This window comes from Anguilla rostrata, chromosome 18, assembly GCF_018555375.3.
Source record: "Anguilla rostrata isolate EN2019 chromosome 18, ASM1855537v3, whole genome shotgun sequence".
Taxonomy (NCBI): Eukaryota; Metazoa; Chordata; class Actinopteri; order Anguilliformes; family Anguillidae; genus Anguilla; species Anguilla rostrata.
In genome coordinates, this window is record NC_057950.1 from 7,396,054 (window position 1) to 7,416,835 (window position 20,782).

Here is a 20,782-nt window from a genome sequence, read left to right on the forward strand (position 1 = left end):
TAAATTGCACTCGTTCGCACTCGGGCCAACTCCCCTGCTTTTTTAAACGGGCTCGTATTTGCGGTGTAATCCATTATGTATTCCGCGCTGTTAATTTGTGGTTTGATGGCGCAGAGCAAGCCCCTCCCCCTCGCCGCGTGGCCGGCCCGCGGTGTGGCTGCTGGTGAACAGCGGGGGTAATTAGTGTACTGTTCGCTCGTCGGGGGGGGCTCCGGCTCGAGATGCCCTCCAGCTTTACCCGAAAAAGTTTGAGCCCTTTATTGCACCGCGCGCGCGCATCCTGGCACGGGCGACTCGGGACGTTGATGGATGGGCGCTCGGACCGGGGCGGAGTCTCGTCGAAAAACCCAGGTGCGCCCCATTAAATTCTGGGTCACATGAATCCTGTCTTGAGACCTGAGAGCTTTTTTTTTTTTTTTTTTTAAATCTGGTTTTATCTGCGCGGTCTTTGCTCACGTGAAAAAGTGGAATAAACCTGGCGAACATGCCGGCTGGCGTACGAGGTTACGGCTCAGTGGATTTTTTTTTCCGAGTGGACAGAAACGGTTTCACACGCAGTGGTGAAGAATTAGTGCTTTATGACCGTTTAAACTTTCATGTTGAGTGAGTAATATGAAGACTTGTTAAAATGTCATGCATTTTTAAACAAACTTATAGATGTCACCACATTTGGTAGCCCCTTACCCATGAACCCAGCACCTTTATTGTTCTTTAGAGATGTACTATATGACCAGAAGTATTCATACACCCCTCGGTCCGGGGCTGTTTTTCATGGTTCGGGCTCGGTCCCTTAGTTCCAGTGAAGGCAAATCTTAATGTTGCGGCATAGAGTCTCATTCTAGATGATTCTGTGCTTCCCCAGCAGCCCTGTTTCCTCTTTTAGCATGACAATGGTCTGGTCTGCACAGAGCCCTGACCTTGACCCCACCCAACACCTTCAGGATCAGTTGGAAAGCCAACTGCAAGCCTAATAGCCCAACCAGAGCCCAACCTCACTAATGCTCTGCTGGCTGAATGGAAGCAAATCCCTGCAGCAGTGCTCCAACATCTAGTATAAAGCCTTCCCAGAAGAGTGGACGTTGTTACAGAAGCAAAGGGTGGACAAACTCCATATTAATTAATTTTAGTGTACATGTGCGAGTCTGTTTGTATCTTCATGCACTTGAATGCATGCATTAGTGTTTTTGTCTCGGTGTGCATCAGACCTGGGTCAAATACGTATTTGTTTTGGATTCAAATATTTTTCTGTGCTCTATTGATCTTTCCTGGTGTAATTGAGCCTGCCAATATGAAGATGCAGTTTGCACTTTTTGAGAGTGGTTCCAAGACACCAGACAAGATCAGTAAAGCGTAGAAAAGTATTTGAATCCAAAACGAATACGTATTTGACCCAGGTCTGGTGTGCATGCGTCATTTTTACATTTAAGCAGATATGATTGGAGTTCAGTGCCTGAATCTATCTGCCTGCCTCTGTGCCTGAAATGCAGCTCCTTGCCTTTGCTGGTGTTTTTTTTTTGTTAAGCTTCTAAAATGCAACGTGGCTGCGGAATGTGTGCGCCTGCATTGGACCCGCGTGCCCCCCTCCCCTCCCCACCAGCCCCCCCCCTCCTGCTCTCACACGCCCCGGCCTCATTAGCATATCAATCGCGCAGCTTGCTCCGGACCACGGAAGGTTATGGGAACCACCTACCACATCACACGCCGCTGCACATCAATGCCCCCGGACATGAGCTCGCGCGGGTCTGGCTCCGCCCACCAGGAGGAGGGGGGTGGTGGGGGTGGTGGGTGTGGCCGTGGAGCAGACAGGGATGTGGTTTTTCTAATTGTTGCTGGATAATCAGCAAACGCTGATTTTCAGAGCCTAAATGAGTCTGTGGTCTCTAGTGTTGTGTCTTTAATGCTGAATATTCTCTCCTCCTATCAGCTGTTCAATAGAGTAGAGTCCCTTAATGTGTGTGCTTATGACATGCCCAAGTCCTCTGCCTATGGCTCAGACATTTGGGGTCTGAAAAATTAGTCTTTTCTGATTAATCAGGAAAACTCACATGCCATTGAGACGCTTTCTTCCCCAGCACCCTCACAGTATTCAGCGCCTCTACTTCCTGCTTCCTCTGAGCTGAGCGTTTGCACGTAGCTGCAGTCCTTTCAGTATTAGATTTTGATGTGCACTGTTCCAGGTGCTTCACTTTGCTTTGCAGTGCAGTGTGTGTGTGTGCATGTACATGCATGCATGCATGCGTTTGTGTTTGTGTGTGTGTGTGCATATGTGTACTGTACGTGTCTGTACATTCATGTGTGTGTGTGCGTGCATGTGTGTGCGTCTGTGCGTGTGTTTGTGTGTGCATGTGTGTGCGTTTGTGTGTGTGCATGTGTGTGCGTGTGTGCGTTTGTGTGTGTGCATGTGTGTGCGTGCATGTGTGTGCGTCTGTGTGTGTGCATGTGTGTGCGTGCATGTGTGTGTGTGCATGTGTGTGCGTCTGTGCGTGTGTTTGTGTGTGCGCATGTGTGTGCGTGTGTTTGTGTGTGCGTCTGTGTGTGCGTGTATGTGTGTGTGCATGTGTGTGCGTGCATGTGTGTGTGTGCATGTGTGTGCGTCTGTGCGTGTGTTTGTGTGTGCGCATGTGTGTGCGTGTGTTTGTGTGTGCGTCTGTGTGTGCGTGTATGTGTGTGTGTGCATGTGTGTGCGTCTGTGCGTGTGCATGTGTGTGCGTGCATGTGTGTGCATGTGTGTGTGTGCATGTGTGTGCGTCTGTGCGTGTGTTTGTGTGTGTGTGTGTGCATGTGTGTGCGTGTGCGTGTGCATGTGTGTGCGCCTGTGTGTGCATGTGTGTGCGTCTGTGCGTGTGTTTGTGTGTGGGCATGTGTGTGCGTTTGTGCGTGTGTTTGTGTGTGCTTGTGTGTGTGTGCGTGTGTGTGTGTGCTTGTGTGTGTGTGCATGTGTGTGTGCGCGTGTTTTGGGCTTGCATATAAAGCTCGCTCGCTGGGTTTGTTATTTGTGGTGGGGTGTGACCCGGTGTGCGGTCGTGAGGAGCAGGTTCTTGCGACCGTCTCGCTGTGCAGTAACGAGTCGTCAGCGTGTGGTTACCTGGGGGCCCGCTCCAGTCCTGTCACTGCTCGCTAGTTAGGGCTGTTCCTAGCTTAGACTGAGAGTGCAAATCTGCATCAGCTATATCTGATGACTGGACACTGTGGCAAAAGACATGGGTAGCATTTTTCCTGATGTAACTAGGATATGTTGATTTTTCGGGCCCTAATTGTATCTCAGACCAATAGCATCCCGCTTTATTGCTGTCGAAGGCTGCTTGCGCTTTTGTCCGAGCGCTTGTGTGTGACACATGCAAGTTCTCCACCTCCGGTTGACGGTCCTAAAATCGGTATTTCCTGATCGATGGGGGGAAAGACGCATCCCAGAATGCAGGTGGCTCGCCTCGCGGCGGCTTCCGGCGGATGGCGCCGCGGCTCGCCTCGATCGATTGGATCCTGACCACCTCCACCGAGCCGACGTTTCCCATTAGCTCGCCGTCGATAGGACGACGGCATCCTCGCCGCAGATATCGGAGGCCCGCTTTTCAGCCGGGGTCAGCCCGGTGTAACGTTTGGATCAATGGTATTGACAGCCATTGTAGGCCCGGATCAAACCGTTAAACGTATTCAGCGGGCTGCAGCTCTGCGGTAAAGTTGTCTCAATAAACTGTCACCCGGTACGGTTTGTTATCATTTCGCTATAGTACGTATAGATTTTACATTGACCTGTGAGAAGTTGATTGGTGTTCCGTGCATTCACGCCATGCCGATGAAAGGCCCTGCTTGTTGCTCCTTCGGATAGAGAAGGGCTTCTTTAAGTGCTCTGTTATTTGAGGAAGAGCTGGCGCCACTGGACTGTGGTCCCTGCAGGACGTTCTGTCACTTCTGAGGTTACCCAAGTGCAGAGAAGAAACACGAGCCGCCATTAAAGCCGAATTCGGTTTACATAAACAGAATGGCCGCCAAATCGTCTTGTTTATTTAATATTCTTTATATGCTGTAAGCCAAAGGGTCTAAATAGGTCCATTTTATTATGTACTTATTAACTACTAATATTTTATGGAAATTTTTAGATGGTCGTTAAAATGTATTTGCTGGTATTTATTTAGAGTTTTTTAATTTTTTTCATTTGTTAATTTTCACATGTATGAAAGACAATGTATGCCTTTAAATCGAGTCCCAATTAGTCATCTCAACATTTAATTGTGGAATAAATGACAAACTGTGAATCACCATTTGCATAATTTGCATTTAAGATTTTTTGAGTTAATCGTTTCGGGAGGTAGGCGGGTCAGCACGCTTCGTCAGCGGCATTAATTAAACAAAGTCGTTTGGCTGCTAATTAGTCGACCCCAAAAGGATCTGAGTTTTATGTAATTAATTATCAGAGATACGATCCGCAGCCTGGTTTGGGGGTGGAAGCCTCTGCTCAGACGGACTGGCTGTGGGTTGCTTTTAAAGGCCCGGTCGGCCTGCAGCTTTTTTCTCACAATATCTCTTTATTAAACATTACTAGCATTTAGCAGGTGTTTTTAGCAGACTGACCTCACCGGGTGAGGTCGCTGCCCTGGCTGCTGGCTGCTTCCAGGGTCAGGTTCAGCCAGTAGCACACAGTCCTTTCCGGTCTGCAGGACACAATTCAGCCCCACATGCCGGCATCGCCTCTGCCGCGGCGGGGCGACTTGCACTTCCTGCCGCGCGGGCGAATGGCTCTCGCCCGTCCTGGCTGAAGCTCCCCGGCGGTGGAAGGAACCCCCCCCCCGTTCCTCTGAGCGTGCTCGCTCAGTCGCTGCTCACATTCCACCGTGGTGTGAACACGCATCTCTGCATGGTAAATGGTAAATGGACTGCATTTATATAGCACTTTTATCCAAGCGCTTTATATAGCGCTTTACAATTGATGCCTCTCATTTGCCAGAGCAGTTAGGGGTTAGGTGTCTTGCTCAAGGACACTTCGACACGCCCAGGGCGGGGTTTGAACCAGCAACCCTCCGACTGCCAGACAATCGGTCTTACCTCCTAAGCTGTCGCAGACTTTAGGCTGACTTTAACAGTGCACTTCCCTGCAGGCCTAACCCGAATCCAGTACCGCTTTCATGTAGCGCTTGTATCCTGATCTTGATGTTGTAAATTCTTCTCGCGTGTCTCTCGTAATCATGCCTCAGTTGTAGCTTAAGACTCAGCTGTAGCCATCCATTCACTGACTTAGATTTGAAACTTATCCAAAGCTTTACTGTGTGAACTAGACTTGATGTCCATGGTACACGGATAGCTGTTACATTATGATAGAATTGCACTTTATCTGACCTGTGTTTTATTTGTTCCATTGACCTTCGGTATGCACTTACTGTACGTCGCTTTGGATGAAAGCATCTGCCGAATAAAATTGAAAGTAACGTAATAACTTGCACATCTTCCCACATAGTGTCCATTTATAATAGCTGGATATTTACTGAAGCAATGCAGAGTAGGTACCTTGCTCTGGAGCGCAATGGCAGTGTCCTGCCTGGGAATCTAACCTGCAGCCTTTAAGTTACACGCCCAGTTCCGTAGACATTATACCGCATCGGTTTTCGTCGTGCTCCCATATTGTCTCAGTCTCCTGGTTTCAGTGACCCGCCATGGTCGGTCCCAGGAGAGTGTACGCGTGTCCTTTGAAACATGTGACTTGGTGCTGCTCGTGTTAGTTTGGCAGATTTGCTGAGTCTCTCAGTCACTGCACAGAAAGGTGCCGTTGTTTATATATTTATATCGGCTTGCGCAAATAGTGTAACCCTTCGAAGAGCGGGTATTTTGGAATGTTGTTTTCAAAATTCTAAGTCAGTGTTCTAGAAGTCCATTGCTCTCAGTTAGCAGCAGTGATTGTTACATCAGCATTAAAATGTTCAGTTAAGGACATTTCAATCACATTTCAATTTGTGATCTCACACCTTAAAGGGATAAGTGTTGGTTCTCAGGTTTGGAACCTCGCCGCACCAAGAACCGACATTTAAGCTGCTTGTGCAGCCGGACAGGACCCCCCCCCCGCCCCCCCGAAGCTCAGCTGCAGTGCGACCGCAGGGCGTTCTTTTCCTGCTGCTTCTGCGGCGCAGCGGGGGCCTTCCCGTGAGCAGCGGGGGTTAACAGGTCACTGGGTATGAGGGTAATCATAAGCATAATCACCCAGGTAGCAGCGCTGATTGACCGGAGCTGGTAGAGGATACGCAGTTACTGACTCAAACGCAGTCTCCCTGCTGAGCAGAGGCCACGCTAGGCCACTGTAGCGTCCCCAAAGCACAGGGGCTGCGATTCTCTTCCCCCTGGGGGGGCGGGGTTAGTGGCGCCCCCTTCAGGCCGGCCCCGTCCCTGCTGGCGCCCGCTCGGCTCTGTCATCGCCCCGTTTGAGTCCGACAGCTGGCCAGTCCTTCGCTTCATGCCCTTTCTCGAGACGTAACGATGATCAAAGTCTTGGTTTCACTGACCCCCCCACTCCCCCCCCCCCCCCCCCCGAAAGGAAATCCTCTGGCACGCTGATAAGTACGAGCCTCGTTAGCTCCTAATGGACAACAATATCATAAATCTTTCAGCCCAGACCTTTTTTTCTAAAAAAGGCCGTGTTGAAAATCTCGAGTCAGATGTAAGAGCGAAGTTATGGGAAAACCACAGAGGGAACTTTAATCTCCTCCAGAAAAGGCGCTCGTGGTGTCAGAACAGAGGCAATTATTCTCAATAGCGTGGCGATAAGGTGGGCGGCGTGGGCCTGTTTAAATACGATACTAGCAATCGCTCGGCACCGCCTGGCCCACCCATTCTGCCGTGGATTTTATTTTTCGAATCTTACGAAAGACGCGCTCTCTCTCCCTCTCTCTCTCTCTCTCTCTGTCTCTCTCTCTCTCTCTCCCTCTCTCTCTCTCTCTCTCTCTCTCTCTCTCTCTCTCTCTCTCTCTCTCTCTCTCTCTCTCTCTCTCTCTCTCTCTCTCTCTCTCTCTCTCCGATACGACGCCCCGCCGAGCGCCTTGTCATGCTGGTTTTTCCTTTATTCCGCCAGTCAGGTTTTCGTCGGAGGCTCTTTGATGAAGGTGCGTTTCCGCGGCGCTCCCTCCTCCCGCGCGTTTGAAGCCCCCCTGATTGATTCGGGCTGTTCTGACGTGTGGCAGAACTCATGTTATTTCGCCGCTCACTGGCTTTGTCACACGGTGCTCCCCCCCCACCCCCCCCCCCCATACCCCCGGTCTGTGTGTGCCTGGAGTTTAAATACATGTCATATTTAAAACGTATTTAACAGCCAGTTTTTTTCTTCTTTTTTTTTTTGGTTTGTTTTGGTTTTTTTTTTGTGTTGGGGGAGGTGGAGGTTTGACAGAATGAGGCAGGTTACATGCTGATGAACACACCTCCTGCTTCAGTTGTTCTGAGTCTGGCCTCCGCAGGCATTCTGGGTAAATAAACGAACAGTGGCTAATTACGGTGGATATGAGAAAGCGGTTGTGTGAGGCAGGGCCTGTTTCGGCTCTTCTCACAGATTAAATCTCAGTTAAAATGTGGCACGGCGACAGCGGAGGTGTGCCTGGGAACACGGAACACGCGCGTCACCAAACCCCAGGACATGGTTTTCGGTTTTCTGGGATTGTGCTTATAAAGAGCAGGCACTCTCAGATGTTAACATGAATCGCTCTCTCCCTCCCCCCTTCGCCCCCTCCCTTTCCTCCACCCACTCCTCTCCTCGCCCCTTCCACTTTCTATTCTCCTCTCCTCTTTCCCTCTTTCCCTTTCTCTCTCTCTCAACCTATCTCCCTCTCACCCCTTCACCCTCTGTCCCTCTGTCCCTCTCACCCTCTCTCCCTACCTCTCTCCCCCTCTCTCCCTTTATCCCCCTCACCCTTTCCTCCCCTCACCTCCTCACCCTCTCACACAGGTGATAAAGTGTCCTCGTTCCCCGTGATGGAGATAGACCCCAGTGACATAGTGGACACTAACGGTGCTGGCGACGCCTTTGTCGGAGGTAATTTCCTGCTTCTGCTGCGGCTGCCGTCTTTCAGTACGTCTTCATCCTAACAGAACGCTCTGTTCCCAAACTGCGCTGGCTCTCTGTTATCTAACCAGTAGCTCTGTCTCAGTCTCTGCTCGGCTTTTTTGCGTTTGAGCCTGAAGACCCATTCACTGCATCACACAAAGGTTAAGTTTTTCATTTTAATGGGAACAGTTTTCTTACTTACGATTTTTAATTTTTTTGTAAATAGGTAAAATCAGTAGGTGAACTAAGTGACTATTTTTTTCTTCTTTTTTTTTTACTGTGTACATTGAATTTTTTTCAGGTATCATTTCTGAATTATTTGGAAATAGTGTACCACCACTGGATGAAGTAATCAGTTGACGATTATTTAAATTTTAAAAATAATTTCAAACACAATGGACGGCAGCCTGATGTTTTATCTGCTGTGGAGTTCAACTCCTTTCGAGTGCCGGCATTTTGATGCATGCTGCACCGTTAGCTTTGGTCTGTGGTCTTCTGCAGTGCGTTTCTGTACAGAGCCACATGCAGATCTCCAGACCCCAGCTCTTTGAAATCTGCAGCAGTGGCTGATCCAGGAGAGCCCAGATGTCCCTGTAAAGCTGTGAGCATGTGGGTCCAGACACTGTATTGATTCAGCCCTCTTCCCTTTCACAAGGGGTCAGAGGTCAACGCTTTGCTGTGTCAGTGCCTCTCACTCAGCTTTCATGGCGAATTGGGTGAGAAAGCAGGTGGGCGGGGATTTCACAAGTTTAGGGAAGATGGATCTTTTTTTTTTTTTACTATTATTTTTTCCTCTGTGTGCCATTACCCACTTCCTATTTTAGGGCCAGGATTTACTTTTAAGAGAAAAGTGTGGCCAGTTAATTTTAGGTTAGCGGTCATGTGAATAGCCAACGCTGATCCTGCAGGTTAGCGGTCAGAGTGAATAGCCAGCGCTGATCCTGCAGGTTAGCGGTCAGAGTGAATAGCCAGCGCTGATCCTGCAGGTTAGCGGTCAGAGTGAATAGCCAGCGCTGATCCTGCAGGTTAGCGGTCAGAGTGAATAGCCAGCACTGATCCTGCAGGTTAGCGGTCAGAGTGAACAGCCAGCACTGATCCTGGGCCTGCGTGTTTTTACAGGGTTCCTGTCGGAGCTGGTCCAGGAGCGGCCCGTGGAGCAGTGTGTCCGCGCGGGGCACTACGCCGCCAACGTCATCATCCGCCGCGCAGGGTGCACTTTCCCCGAGAAGCCCAACTTTCACTGATGTCCCGAGAAACAGACTCCGCCCCCAAAAAACAGGCTCCTCCCTCACAATGCTGCAACATCCCCCTGTTTTATTGTGCAGGACTCCCAACTAAACAACTTTCTGAACTGATCATCTCTCTCTCCCCCCTCCCTCCTCTCTCTCTGTTGTTCTGCCTGCTTTGAAACTGTTCAGCCCCTTATTAACCTGTACAGTCTCCGAGTTGTTTACTAGGATCCAACTGCCTGCTTCCTAAATTACTTAATTTTATCAGAAATATTTTTAAATAATTTAAATCATTTTTTTCCACCTCAGCGCTCTGTGGTGGAAGTCGATGTTAGTGAAAAGTGTTAATTAATGCTAATGTGTGTTTGGCAAGTCCATTCATGCAGCCGCATTAGGAAAAGAAAAATGACAGGATGATTAAACAGCGAAGCAGCGCTAACTGGGAAATTAATGATTTGAGTTAGTCAGAATTAGACATGCAGAGAACTCGCACAGAAGTGTGTATGCAGGCAATCCTCCCTGTGATACACCAGGCCGACGCCCGGAACACACACGAACGGTTCTGTGGATTCTGAGACGGACTGAGAATAAAGGGATTATTCTCCACATCTATGCCAATAAAACCTTCATTTGGTAAAAACCATGCTAGCAGTCTACTGAGCTTCACTAATGGCGGGAGGAGGGGGGGGGGGGGGCGGTGAAAAGTTAATCTTGGTCCACGAAGAGAATTCGCCTGTGAGTGAAATATCGGGGTTCGTCCAGGCGACTGCTGGGAGGCGGTTTATTAAAGGGCGCGGGTCCACAGTGCAGGGCGCCAATTTTCACTAATAAAGTGCGTTTGATACTTCCGCTTTTTATTTTTTGCCCTAAACGTTCCTGACGGGGATAGCGGGTCGGGAAAAAGTGCCGCTCTCTCGCTCGCTCGCTTGCTTGCTGTGGCACTGCGCTAACGCTAACGCTAACGCTAGGGGCTGGTTATGATACGGACTACTTAGCGTCCTCATTAGCGCCGGGGCCCAGGCCCGCCGGCCCGCCGCTGCCTGCCCTTCCCGCGGAGCCGCCCCGGGCGCGGCGGGTGTCCGGCCACCAGTCGCCGCCGCCTCCCCGTCTCACGGCCCGCAGGGGGCCATTTTCCCCCCAGTTACGGGATTAGCGGCTGCCCTCCGTCACGATCATTAGAGAGACCTGCAAAATTAGGCCGCTCCCCTCGTCCCCAGCCGTGGGGCCAATGGGGGGGGAGGGAGGAGGGAGGCGGGAGGCGGGGGGCGTGAAGCTCAAAGAACTGTTATGTGACTCCTTATAAGCCCTCCAAACATAGCGTGGACGCAGTCCTGAAACGCAAACACACACACACACACACACACTGTTTGCTGGGAAAAAAAGTAGTGTGCTTGAATATTATGAGCAAAGCTCTTCCAGAAAATTAAGTGATGTATGAAGATGGGGTTGAAATAGTGGTTGCACATACAACAGAGCTGGAATGATTTGATATGCGTGTCTTCACGCTGTTGTGAACGGTGTTAGCCGTTGCTGTTTCTCCGCTATGAGGTGACACCAGTGATAAAACTCCCCCTCAGCCTGCAGACCCCCCCCCCCCTCCTCTTGCAGCTTTCAAAGCCTGATCGCCCAGTGTTTTTTTTTTTTTTAAACAGACAAAAAGCTTGCGTGAGCCAAGTCGCACTCCAGGATCCTCCCTTTTATCTTCCAGAATGCACTCGTAGCTCGCGATCCACTCTCCCTGCAGTGGGAACAAAAGATGCTCTCTTACATACCCCATCGGTCATTTGAGGACGTCGATGTTAATGTGACTTTTGTGGGGAGAAGAGTCAAAAGAACATGCTGAAAAAATGTGTGGACCCCCCCCCCCACCCCCTTTGCTCCTCAGACCGCCACCCCCTACAGTGGTATTGGGTTAGTGGGTGCACGCAGATGCAGTTAAAAAAGGATCTTGTTACTGACTGGGTCACGTCATGCTCTGTGGCAGCTGGTCGATTTGCTGCTCAAGGTGCCAGATGGGGAAAAACAAAAACACACTTAGAGAAAGATGGTGACTTGATTAAGCAATCTTAAGATTTTACAGTCCTTGAGAGACCAGAGTTATTTCCTCCAGATTGAGTAAAAGATTTGCGATATCTCGCTCAGCGATGTTATTGCAATTAAAAACAAATCAATTTTTGTGTTGCCATATTGTAGACTCTTGTCATGAAACTTGTGGACTGTTTAGATGAAATGGAAGGCTCTGCATATAGAATTCTTAAATCCAAATTCAAGATGATTGAACAAAGTGACTTGTTACAGAGGTTACATTTAGGTCTGAGATTAATTTACGGTGGTGTTGTGAAATGGTGTTTGATTTATTGAATCTATTATCTGCACCGTTAGGTCCCTTGCAGCATATTATTGTGTGTAGCAAAGCTAGCTGAGCCGTGGCAAACGTTTTTGGCCCAAGGATAGTGGCGACAGTTGCCAGGGTGTTGGAAGACCTCTGTGACATCACAGTCGGTGACATCACACTCCCATTCCTGATTGTCATTGGTTCCTGCAGCCTCTGGGGGACTCAGGCGGGTCTGGGTTCTAAAGCATTGTCAGGGTATTAAGAGAGTCCTGCTGTGTCTTTGCCCCATTGGAATTGCATCCAACTGTGACCCCCAAGAAAACACTCTCTGCTTTCATTAATAAAAGAAGACTTTGTTCAAACAAGCTACGCCAAAGTCAAAGATCGTCTTATGTTCTGAAGTTGACTGATTTAAAATAACATGAAGGAAACTGATGCTACTGATTTGCGTTCTCTTGTATCTGAATTAAATAGGGCATAAAGGTAGTCGATCAACTCTGACTGTCAAAACCCGATGCAAACGACCTGTCTGCAGGTGCACTGCCGCGGTGTCCGAGCACCTTGATCAGCTGAAGTTGGAAGCCGAAATGGGGGCCTTTGCCAAAATTTAATCTCTTCCCACACTTCTCATGTTTTTCAGCGCGTCACTTGCTTTTCTCTTAGGCACTCTAAATGTATGATACGTCTGGAAAGTTTGGCTGGAGTTCAGTTTGTTCTGTACTACTCGTATGCTTTGCCACAAAAAATGATTGTTTGCTTGTGATATGACCGTAGCGATTTAATGGAAACCTAGCTGTGTTCCCAGTAATGCCTCTCTCTGTCCACCATCTGTTAAAGCAGTGATTTGTGTGCATGTGTGGTGTGCATGCATATTGCATATTTAGTGATAGCAATGTCAGTGCATCTTGCCATCTTAGAATGATTATCTCCTCTTTTTTTTACCACATGGTTCTTGGTTCATGCCAGACAGACGTAAAGCATGCAGGATGGAAATGCATCGCAAACAGCATATTTATGTCCCAAGGAGTTATTACTCCAAGCTATCTCACCAATTTGCAGTTTTATAAGGGTCTTTATTGTGCTTGGCATTTATAGTCTCCTTCAGGAAGTACTTATTGTGGACCCCTTTTCATTTACAGCAGATGTTGTAGAATATTCACATTTTTTTCTTGTGTGTCATTTACACACGATTTGAAATCTCCCATGAATATATTTTAAATCATACACATTGTAAGAATTGCAAAATGGAAATGGAACCATACCCAAGGTTTTTAAAAAATGTAGTAGCACAAATGCTTCTTTGTCTTTCATAAAGGATCAAAAATGATGTGGTGTATAAAAATATGTTCCGGCTGGCTACAATAGTTTGTTTTGGCCTGGTAGTGAGTATGAGTGCCAAAACTCAATATTTAAGAGCTCTGACGACATAAATAATGTATAGTTAATAGCTTAATTATCTGCACTAGATCAAAACGTCAGTAAATGTCTAAAACTACAAAGCATGCATTCATGGTTGTGACATGATGCGCACACAAACTGGACCTAAAATAAAATGTGTATATAAACAAGGATATATAAACAGACAGAATTAACCTATATTTCATTCAGTTCTGTTCTTCTGCTGAACAGTAAAAAAACAAAATAAAAACATTTCTTGGATCAGTACCACTGCTGTGATTGTTCTAAGAGAGGCTGCAGTTTCACACGGAACAGTGCAACCTGCTGTTGCGTAAAAGTAAAAGTGTAGTAAAAAAATTGTTTATATACTAATAATTAGAACTGGAGTTTCACAGAACTGTCATCAACACTATTCTGCTGCTGTCTCAAGAACATAGTCACCCAGCCCCCACCACCACCACCACCACCACCACCTTTCAGTTGTGTGCAGTAGGGCCACACTTCATATGCACTGCTTTGCACTAATAATGGGGATACCAAGATAGCTGGCCATTCCTTTAGGCATTGACATTTATTGGCCTAAAAAGATAAACCAGTTTTCTTGTGTAGCCAAAATGTAGGTACCAACTTTTTGGACATTAGTTTACCACTCACTCAATCACCATATAAATAATATTTCAAACTGCTATTTATTATATGATATATATTATTTTGTTAAATAAAAACTAAACTCTGAGCAATAAAAATGCATTAGTCAATGACCGTGCTGAGTCATTAATATTAATGAATAATGGTAATAACAATTCAATTGAATGTGGATGTATTGGCATAATTTAGAATATTTGCTGTGTGATTTTACATTTTCTGCCATTCAAAAATACATTGTCATGAACAACTTTAAGGGATACAATCATATAAAAATGTTGGGTTCTGTGAAGTGCGGCTTAATAATTGAAAGTGTGTTGCCTCTGTGCTCTGTGTGCTTACCTTTAAGCATCTCAAAATATATATACCTTTTACCCGCAATGGCATTTTGATCATATACACTTGCATATTACAGTAACTTTCTATTGTCTCAAATAGGGTGAATTCGGGTTGAGTGGGACATTTAAGCTTCACAGTGTGGAGCTATGCCACTTTTAACATAACATAGCATTTTAAATCCTAAATATAGATGCACAATCTATTCGGGCGTTGTGTATTGCAATGTAATTAACAATTACAAAATCACAGTGGTAGTGAATCCAGTGCCATTATGCAATATCGCTAACATCCTAATGTCAATTTGTTAAGTTTGGCCATTCAGAAATTATTCGCCTGTAATTAAATCAGAAATGCTGTATTTTGCTCTAAGCAAATTACTTACGATGTGGTATGTGAGGGGCATTACACCAGCCTCTCATAACATGAAATTTCAGAAGATAAAAATAAAAGTCGAACAATCTTTTTGACAAATGATGTTATAAAGGCTGTCTTGTACCCTTGTGGGAAATAATGAAATAGCCATTATTTCTCCATGATCGTTGTGCGAGCGCACGCAGCGACAATATTAATACTCCTCCTTTCAAACTGTATTCGATATACTGAAGGGGGAGGGTTCTACTTTGTCACAGGCTGCTATGTAGATTAACCTTTCAATTAGTTGTTATCAGGTCCTTGCTGCTTCGGAGCGAGCTGTCGCGTGCGTTCATATTAAATGAAGTGAAGCCTGTACAATCTATTTTGAAATATTTTTTTATTAATGCCTCGTCGCATCAATTAATGCATTTGTGAGGAGTAGAGGAGAGACCCTTGAGAAAACTTACGAAGGTAACTACCAGCGAACGTTTTGTACCTAGCTAGCATCAGTAAGCATTTTATCTTGCTCAGCTAGCCGTAGTCTTGTTGCATTTCGTTGGCTTGATACATACCGTAGTTAGCCTAGTTGGCTACATCTGTTTTTATTCAGTGCATTTACCGATGAGCTTGAAACAATCAGAAGTAATTTCTGTTTTAAATACAACTAAACAGTGCCTAAATATACCGTGTCTAGTAAAACATGCGTGGTTGGAAAAGAGCTAGCTTACGGAATAGAAGACATTCAAAGATATTCACTAGCTGTGGAATTTTCCAGATACATTTCTGAATATTGGGACTTTGCTTGTTTGATTCTTCCTCGTCCATGCAGCTTGTTCGAAATGGAAAAGTTAACTAATTGTACATCTTATCTGAATTAATTCAGACAGCTAGCAAGCAATCAGCGTGGTGAAATTAGCTCTGCCGCGGGGAGGTCGCGAGCTCTACAGTCTATTTAACGTGCGTGTGTGCACATTGTGTGGTAGGGATGGAGCAGCGACAGAAAATGTTACGTGTGCATGTAGCTAACGGTTACATATTCTATGCGTTTGTCATACGCCTGTCAGGTTAGCTGTTCAACTGCAAAATGCCGAATTTTCTCATATATGATGGCAATAATGAAATGTGACAGCTAGTTGGCTCGGCAACTTTATGGCAGAGAACGTGCGACGTATATAGTTGTGATGCAAATGCCTGGAACGATAAATCAACCGGATTAACAGCCTAAATGACAGCCTGACAAACTTCACGTTAACTGTTTTGTAGTTCGCCTAAATATATTATGACTTGAGTATTAAGCTAACGTTGCATGTAACAAATTCCACTATGCCCTGGTAACGTTAAGGGTTCCAAATATGTGACAAAAAATACTTTTGAGGCGAAACGCCACGGAAGATGAGCAGCTACTGCTGCGTGCTCAGTAGCTAACCCTTTACATTTCCTCTAATCTTGTTTAATGACGCGGTTAATCAATGTATCGGATGCAATTCTTCTTTATTCATCTCCTGTATGCGGGCAAAGGTGTCGCCCGAAGGGACGCGAGTCACTTGCTCTAATCGTTCCCTTAAAAGGCGGGGCAATTGAATATTATTGGCAGATAGTGGAGCCAACAAATTCTCCCAGGGGCTGATCTTATTGTGTGTGATTGACGTGTACATTACCAAACCAGAAATCGTATTTTGTCTTCTGCAACCAATATCAAAGTTTCTGGGGAGGGCGCATCGGTGTGAAGGTACGGTTTAATGAGACTCCATTGGGCTGTAATCAGTGTCATGTCGGATTCATGTAAACTACAACATTGTAACAAAATGGCGTCTGTTTAGGTAACACCAGGCAGAAGTGCCGTCAACCCGCAACCACTCAGCTGGTAGGAGTCAAGGTTTGTGATTTGTCTTTCACTCATAGACGCTGGTTAATTGGTAAATTAATTTATCGCCATAAATTATCAATAATCATCTGTCGGAAGCGGCCATAAATTATGTTTAGCATGGCAATATAAGATCACGGTGCATTTGACTGAACGAGCTAGATAACGGTAGCTAGCTACATGTAGGTAGGCACGCACTGTATTTCCATTGACAGCTAAGGCTTGCCAGTTCGCAGACGAGATGGTTATAAACTTGAAACCAGGATAACTAACAGTAGCTCCTGCAATATTTTGTTTTCAAATGCAGCGAGCTCATGCATTTCTGCAGCTAGCTACGTGTTTGCATGCTCGCGTCTAAATGCTATCTTACCCGCTTTAACTTAAAATTAACGACTGGCTAAACGGTCGGCTACAAATGTAACTTAGCTGGTTATTTTTGAAATATGCATATTTTATTTATATGTTCTGTTAGGGACTCCATAACGTCTAAGAACTTCACAAGTTTCGATGCGAGTACCGTAAATTACTCGTTGATTAATGTACGTCAAAAGTGCGTGGGTTTATGAGATCACAGGAAACCGAATTGACCATATAAAGGAGTCGTTGATGTTAACGAGCTCGGCCAGTGCTGAGGCTGGAGTGTTTCGCTAGCAATCCTGTTTTGACCCGTATGCTGTTGCATAGCTGGATGTGTGATCATTAGGGTTTTGCACTAGGCACCTGACTCACTAGAAGGCTGAAGAATGCAAGAACAAACCGCGCATTTGAAACCTTGGTCACCTGGTGGTTGATCATACCCTGTTTGTTTTCATCCTCGCTAATCACATTTGGAGAAAAGACGAAAACGTCAATGTGTATGCCGTGGCTAGCAAGCTAAGAATGCATTTGAATCCATCTTGCATTTTTATTGCAGCCTATGACTTGGTGCATGATTATAATGCTTTCATATTAATTACCTTTTATTAAAAGGCTAAATGTTTACTATTCACCATTAGCTGTACTCTCAATCTCCATTAAGGTGTCAGTAAACGCTATGTATTACTCTCAAGGCCACTCAAGCTCACATTGTAGCAAATGATAACCCAAGCAGTGGATTAACTGTTCGAGGTGTGAGATCATAAATATGTGATTAGGATGTTCTTAACTGAGCATCCTAATGTTGATGTAACAATCACTACTGGAAACTGAAAGCAATGGAGTTCTAGAATACTGACTGAGAATTCTGGGGGGGCGAAAACATTCCAAAAAAGCTACTGGTCAAAGGGTTTAATACAGTTCACAGATGTCCTCATCCCCAGTCATTTTTATAGCCTTATAATCTTTTTCTTGCACAAGGGTGGGCAACCTGGATATTGAATAAAGTATAACAAATTGTGTGCCGGATTTCAAGAAATCAGTGAAGTCTACTCCCAGAGTCAGTTGTCTGGCTGCCTTTTGTAGGGGTTTAACTGCTTTGAAAGTCTATATTTATAGCCTAGCCTTGCCAAATATTTCCTGGTTCAGTTCAGGGTTGCTAAAATGGTTGACCTTAATACAGATTAAGGATTAAATGGAGTTAATGCAGACAATGACTGTATGGATGAAAGTGGTATTGACTGTATTGGTAGAAAGTGGCTCAGCTCCATGTGAATAAATGGTTTGGCTCGACTATGTAAATAAGCCAGTCGATCTGAACCTTGTATTAATAGCCCCATCCCATGCGATGTGAGTACAGCTGCAGCTGGTGCACTGCAGATCATTTCATCGGTTTTTCATTATTATTAATTATGTAATCGTGCCATTGATCTATATCCCAAAGCTGCAGTCATTGTCAAAAGGCCGCTGTGTGGACAGTGTTCTCTCAGTGTGTTTTTAGAGGTCAGAAAAGGGTCAAACGCATGTTTGTGACCTTTTGAGATTCAGAAGGGATTGGAAAGTGGGTCAAAGGCAGTGATAGATGTGAAGGCCTTGTTTTACAGGGATTGGAGGGCCGCTGTCCTGGGCAGTGCTGATATAGACTGTATTAACAGCCCCTTGCAGTGGCCCAGCCTGTTTGTGAGATAAACAAAAAAAAAATGAACAAAATAAAGATGTAAACAGCTGAATTTATTTGGAGTAACAGATGAATGACAAATTCTTGTGCTGTTAGCATCTTTGCCTTGGTATTGATAATTTCCTCTGAAAATGTTTTGACATTTTGAGTGGAGAGCTTTAGTACATTTTTATCATACTTCACAAATATTTGACTGCTTGTATGTGGGGGGGGGGGTAGCCCATTTAAGGTGTGCACTCTTACTTTTATAATCTGCTCTTTTCCTGACTTGTGTGTTGTAGGTTTCGGCTCACAGCCATTGAGGAATATCCTTCAGGGCAGCCCAGCTCTGATGCTCAATTGACTGCTTGTTCCCCGGGATTTACAACAATGTTGTCACATGCTCGGCTGCGCTGTTTATTCTTAAAGTGCTTCGCGAGATACGAGTGCGTTTGATTTGCAAACGGGAAAAGGGATTATACCTCTATGGATCGCGCGCTCGTGAAACAAACGATCCGACCATGGTGAAACAGGCGGACCCGCTGTACACGGAGTGGATTCTGGAAGCCATACAGAAGATCAAGCGGCAGAAACAGCGCCCCTCGGAGGAGAGGATCTGCCACGCGGTCTCGGCTTCGCACGGGCTGGACAGGGAGGCCGTGCTGGAGCAGCTGGAGTTGACCGTTCGCAATGGCTCTGTTCTCAAGGTCACGAACAAGGGCAGCACATCGTTCAAAGACCCGGGCAATGGCGGGCGGGCCACCTTCTTCGGGAAGGACCCGGGTGACGCCGGGCAACCCTCCCCCCTCAAGCCCGGAAGCTTCTCCGTCCCCCCGGGGAAACCCGGGTGGGGTCGCGGGGACCTCCGCCACGTGGATTGGAATAGGATTCTGAAGCAGGCGATCGAAGGCCTGGACGAGCCCGGTGGCTCCTCCCTGAGGAACATCCAGCGGTACCTGAGGAGCCAGGACAACCCGGCGGCCCGCGACCTGGCGGGCGTCGCCGGCAGCCCCGTCTTCCAGCAGCGCCTGAGGCTGGCGGCCAAGCGGGCCGTGAACAGCGGGAGGCTGCTGAAGACCGGCCCGCTCTACAGAGTCAACTACGGGAGCGCCGGGGGAAGGGCGCCCCCCAGAGGCACCTGCTCGTCACTACCGCCCGTGACTCTGCTCCCGCACGAGAAGGACCAGGTAGGCCGAGCGTGTTCCTGTGTTTATCTGCACGGCCCCCAGGCGAGCCCTGGGGGTGGTTTCTGTGCCCTGTGATCTTGCGTGAGTGTACAAGCTGTTTGTCTCCTCTGTCCCAGAGCTCAGTGTCTGAAACGCTGTGTGTTGGAGTTGTGTTGGTCATTAATCGCATATTGTGTCATCCATGGTTTTGACGTTGCATTTGGTACAGTTACAGTAGTTGGGTTAGTACAACACTGGGCGGCACTTGTACTCTTGAGCATGGTACTTAACGTGCATTGGTTCAGTATGTGTATTCAACTGTACGAATGGGTGCAATGTAAATGCTAACTAAGTCGCTCAGGATAAGAGTGTCTGCTAAATGCCTGTAATGTAATGTAATACTGTAATGTAATGTAGAGTTCGCACGTTAGCGTATGGGACTGCATACTGAATCTCCCCTCTCTGTGTGAGAGCATGTGTCGCATTGTGATGAGATCCACTTGGTGGCATATTTGTCGGTCACTTCTAATGAGGTTAATGGTTGAATTGTGATCAAGTAAAAAAAATATGGTTACGTTTTTACCACTTTACTCCTACAGTTGAACTTCACCGCTGTAAAATGTTGGCTTAAAGGAAACAGGATTTATTTTCTGGGGTTTTTAAAAAAAGATTAAAGTTTTAGTGTATGTTATCAATTTTTCCAGACAGTTTTTGTGTGGAATGAAGGATATTTTAGATATGTTAGAAGTTTCTGATGACTCTGCAGCTTTGCAGTGGCAGGTATTGGGCTATTCAGGGGTTTGTGGTCAGAAGCAAGAAAATCCACTTCAAGTTACTCCAAAGCAGCTTGTGCAGCAACATGAGGTCCCTAGAGCTTGTGTTTGTGTACGCGACCTGATTATTCTTCAGAACGTTATGTCTAATCCTATTTTTGGTTGGAGCTATTTCCGATGATACGTGCAACCTGGGACAGCTGTGCCCAAGGACAGATGTGCCAGCATGGTGTGATGGTGTTAACATTGATATTTATTTTTGTAGTTGTGAGTAAACTCTATAAAAATGAATGTGTTCATGTGTACGGTCTCTGGAAACATCGGATATGATTGAGTTGTGCAACGCTGTGGTTGTCCTCCTGTGCTGACTGTGAGTAGGTTTTGTACACTTTCGATTCCACGTAGTAGCCTATAATGCACAGTTTTATTAGTGTGTATTTAAGCTGAATAACAAGAACTCTGCAAATTTAATGCTGGGATAGCTTTGTTTGTATTGGTTTGGGAGGTGAGCCTCCTTAGTACAGTGTCTTTCAGTGGTAAAATTTTGAGCTATGCTATAGGGAACCTATCAGCCAGCTCAAAACTAAAGGCACTGTGTCAGTTTGTCATCAAGGTTATCACAGGGTTAGATGGCCTTACATGCTTGAGAAGCGT

General features: G+C 46.3%; 2 protein-coding genes across 8 annotated transcripts in view; both read left to right on the forward strand.

Annotated features, from left to right (window-relative positions):
• Positions 1-9,886, forward strand: part of LOC135245329 (adenosine kinase-like) — a 152,586-nt gene extending 142,700 nt beyond the window's left edge. For all 5 annotated transcript variants that reach the window (XM_064318346.1, XM_064318349.1, XM_064318347.1 and 2 more), the window contains 2 exons: positions 7,916-8,002; positions 9,134-9,886. In XM_064318346.1, the coding sequence (XP_064174416.1) occupies positions 7,916-8,002; positions 9,134-9,258 (212 nt within the window). In that variant the 3' untranslated portion in view covers positions 9,259-9,886. The remainder of the gene's footprint in view (positions 1-7,915; positions 8,003-9,133) is intronic.
• Positions 9,887-13,699: 3,813 nt separating this feature from the next.
• The window catches only part of LOC135245315 (histone acetyltransferase KAT6B-like), a 48,395-nt gene continuing 41,312 nt past the window's right edge, over positions 13,700-20,782 (forward strand). Inside the window, exons 1-3 of one of the 3 annotated variants that reach the window (XM_064318308.1) lie at positions 13,700-14,785; positions 16,135-16,190; positions 18,492-19,376. In XM_064318308.1, coding sequence (XP_064174378.1) covers positions 18,711-19,376 — 666 coding nt within the window. In that variant the 5' untranslated portion in view covers positions 13,700-14,785; positions 16,135-16,190; positions 18,492-18,710. Of the gene's footprint in view, positions 14,786-14,809; positions 16,191-18,491; positions 19,377-20,782 lie in introns of those variants that run through there. The other 2 variants (XM_064318309.1, XM_064318307.1) reach the window with 2 other exon arrangements.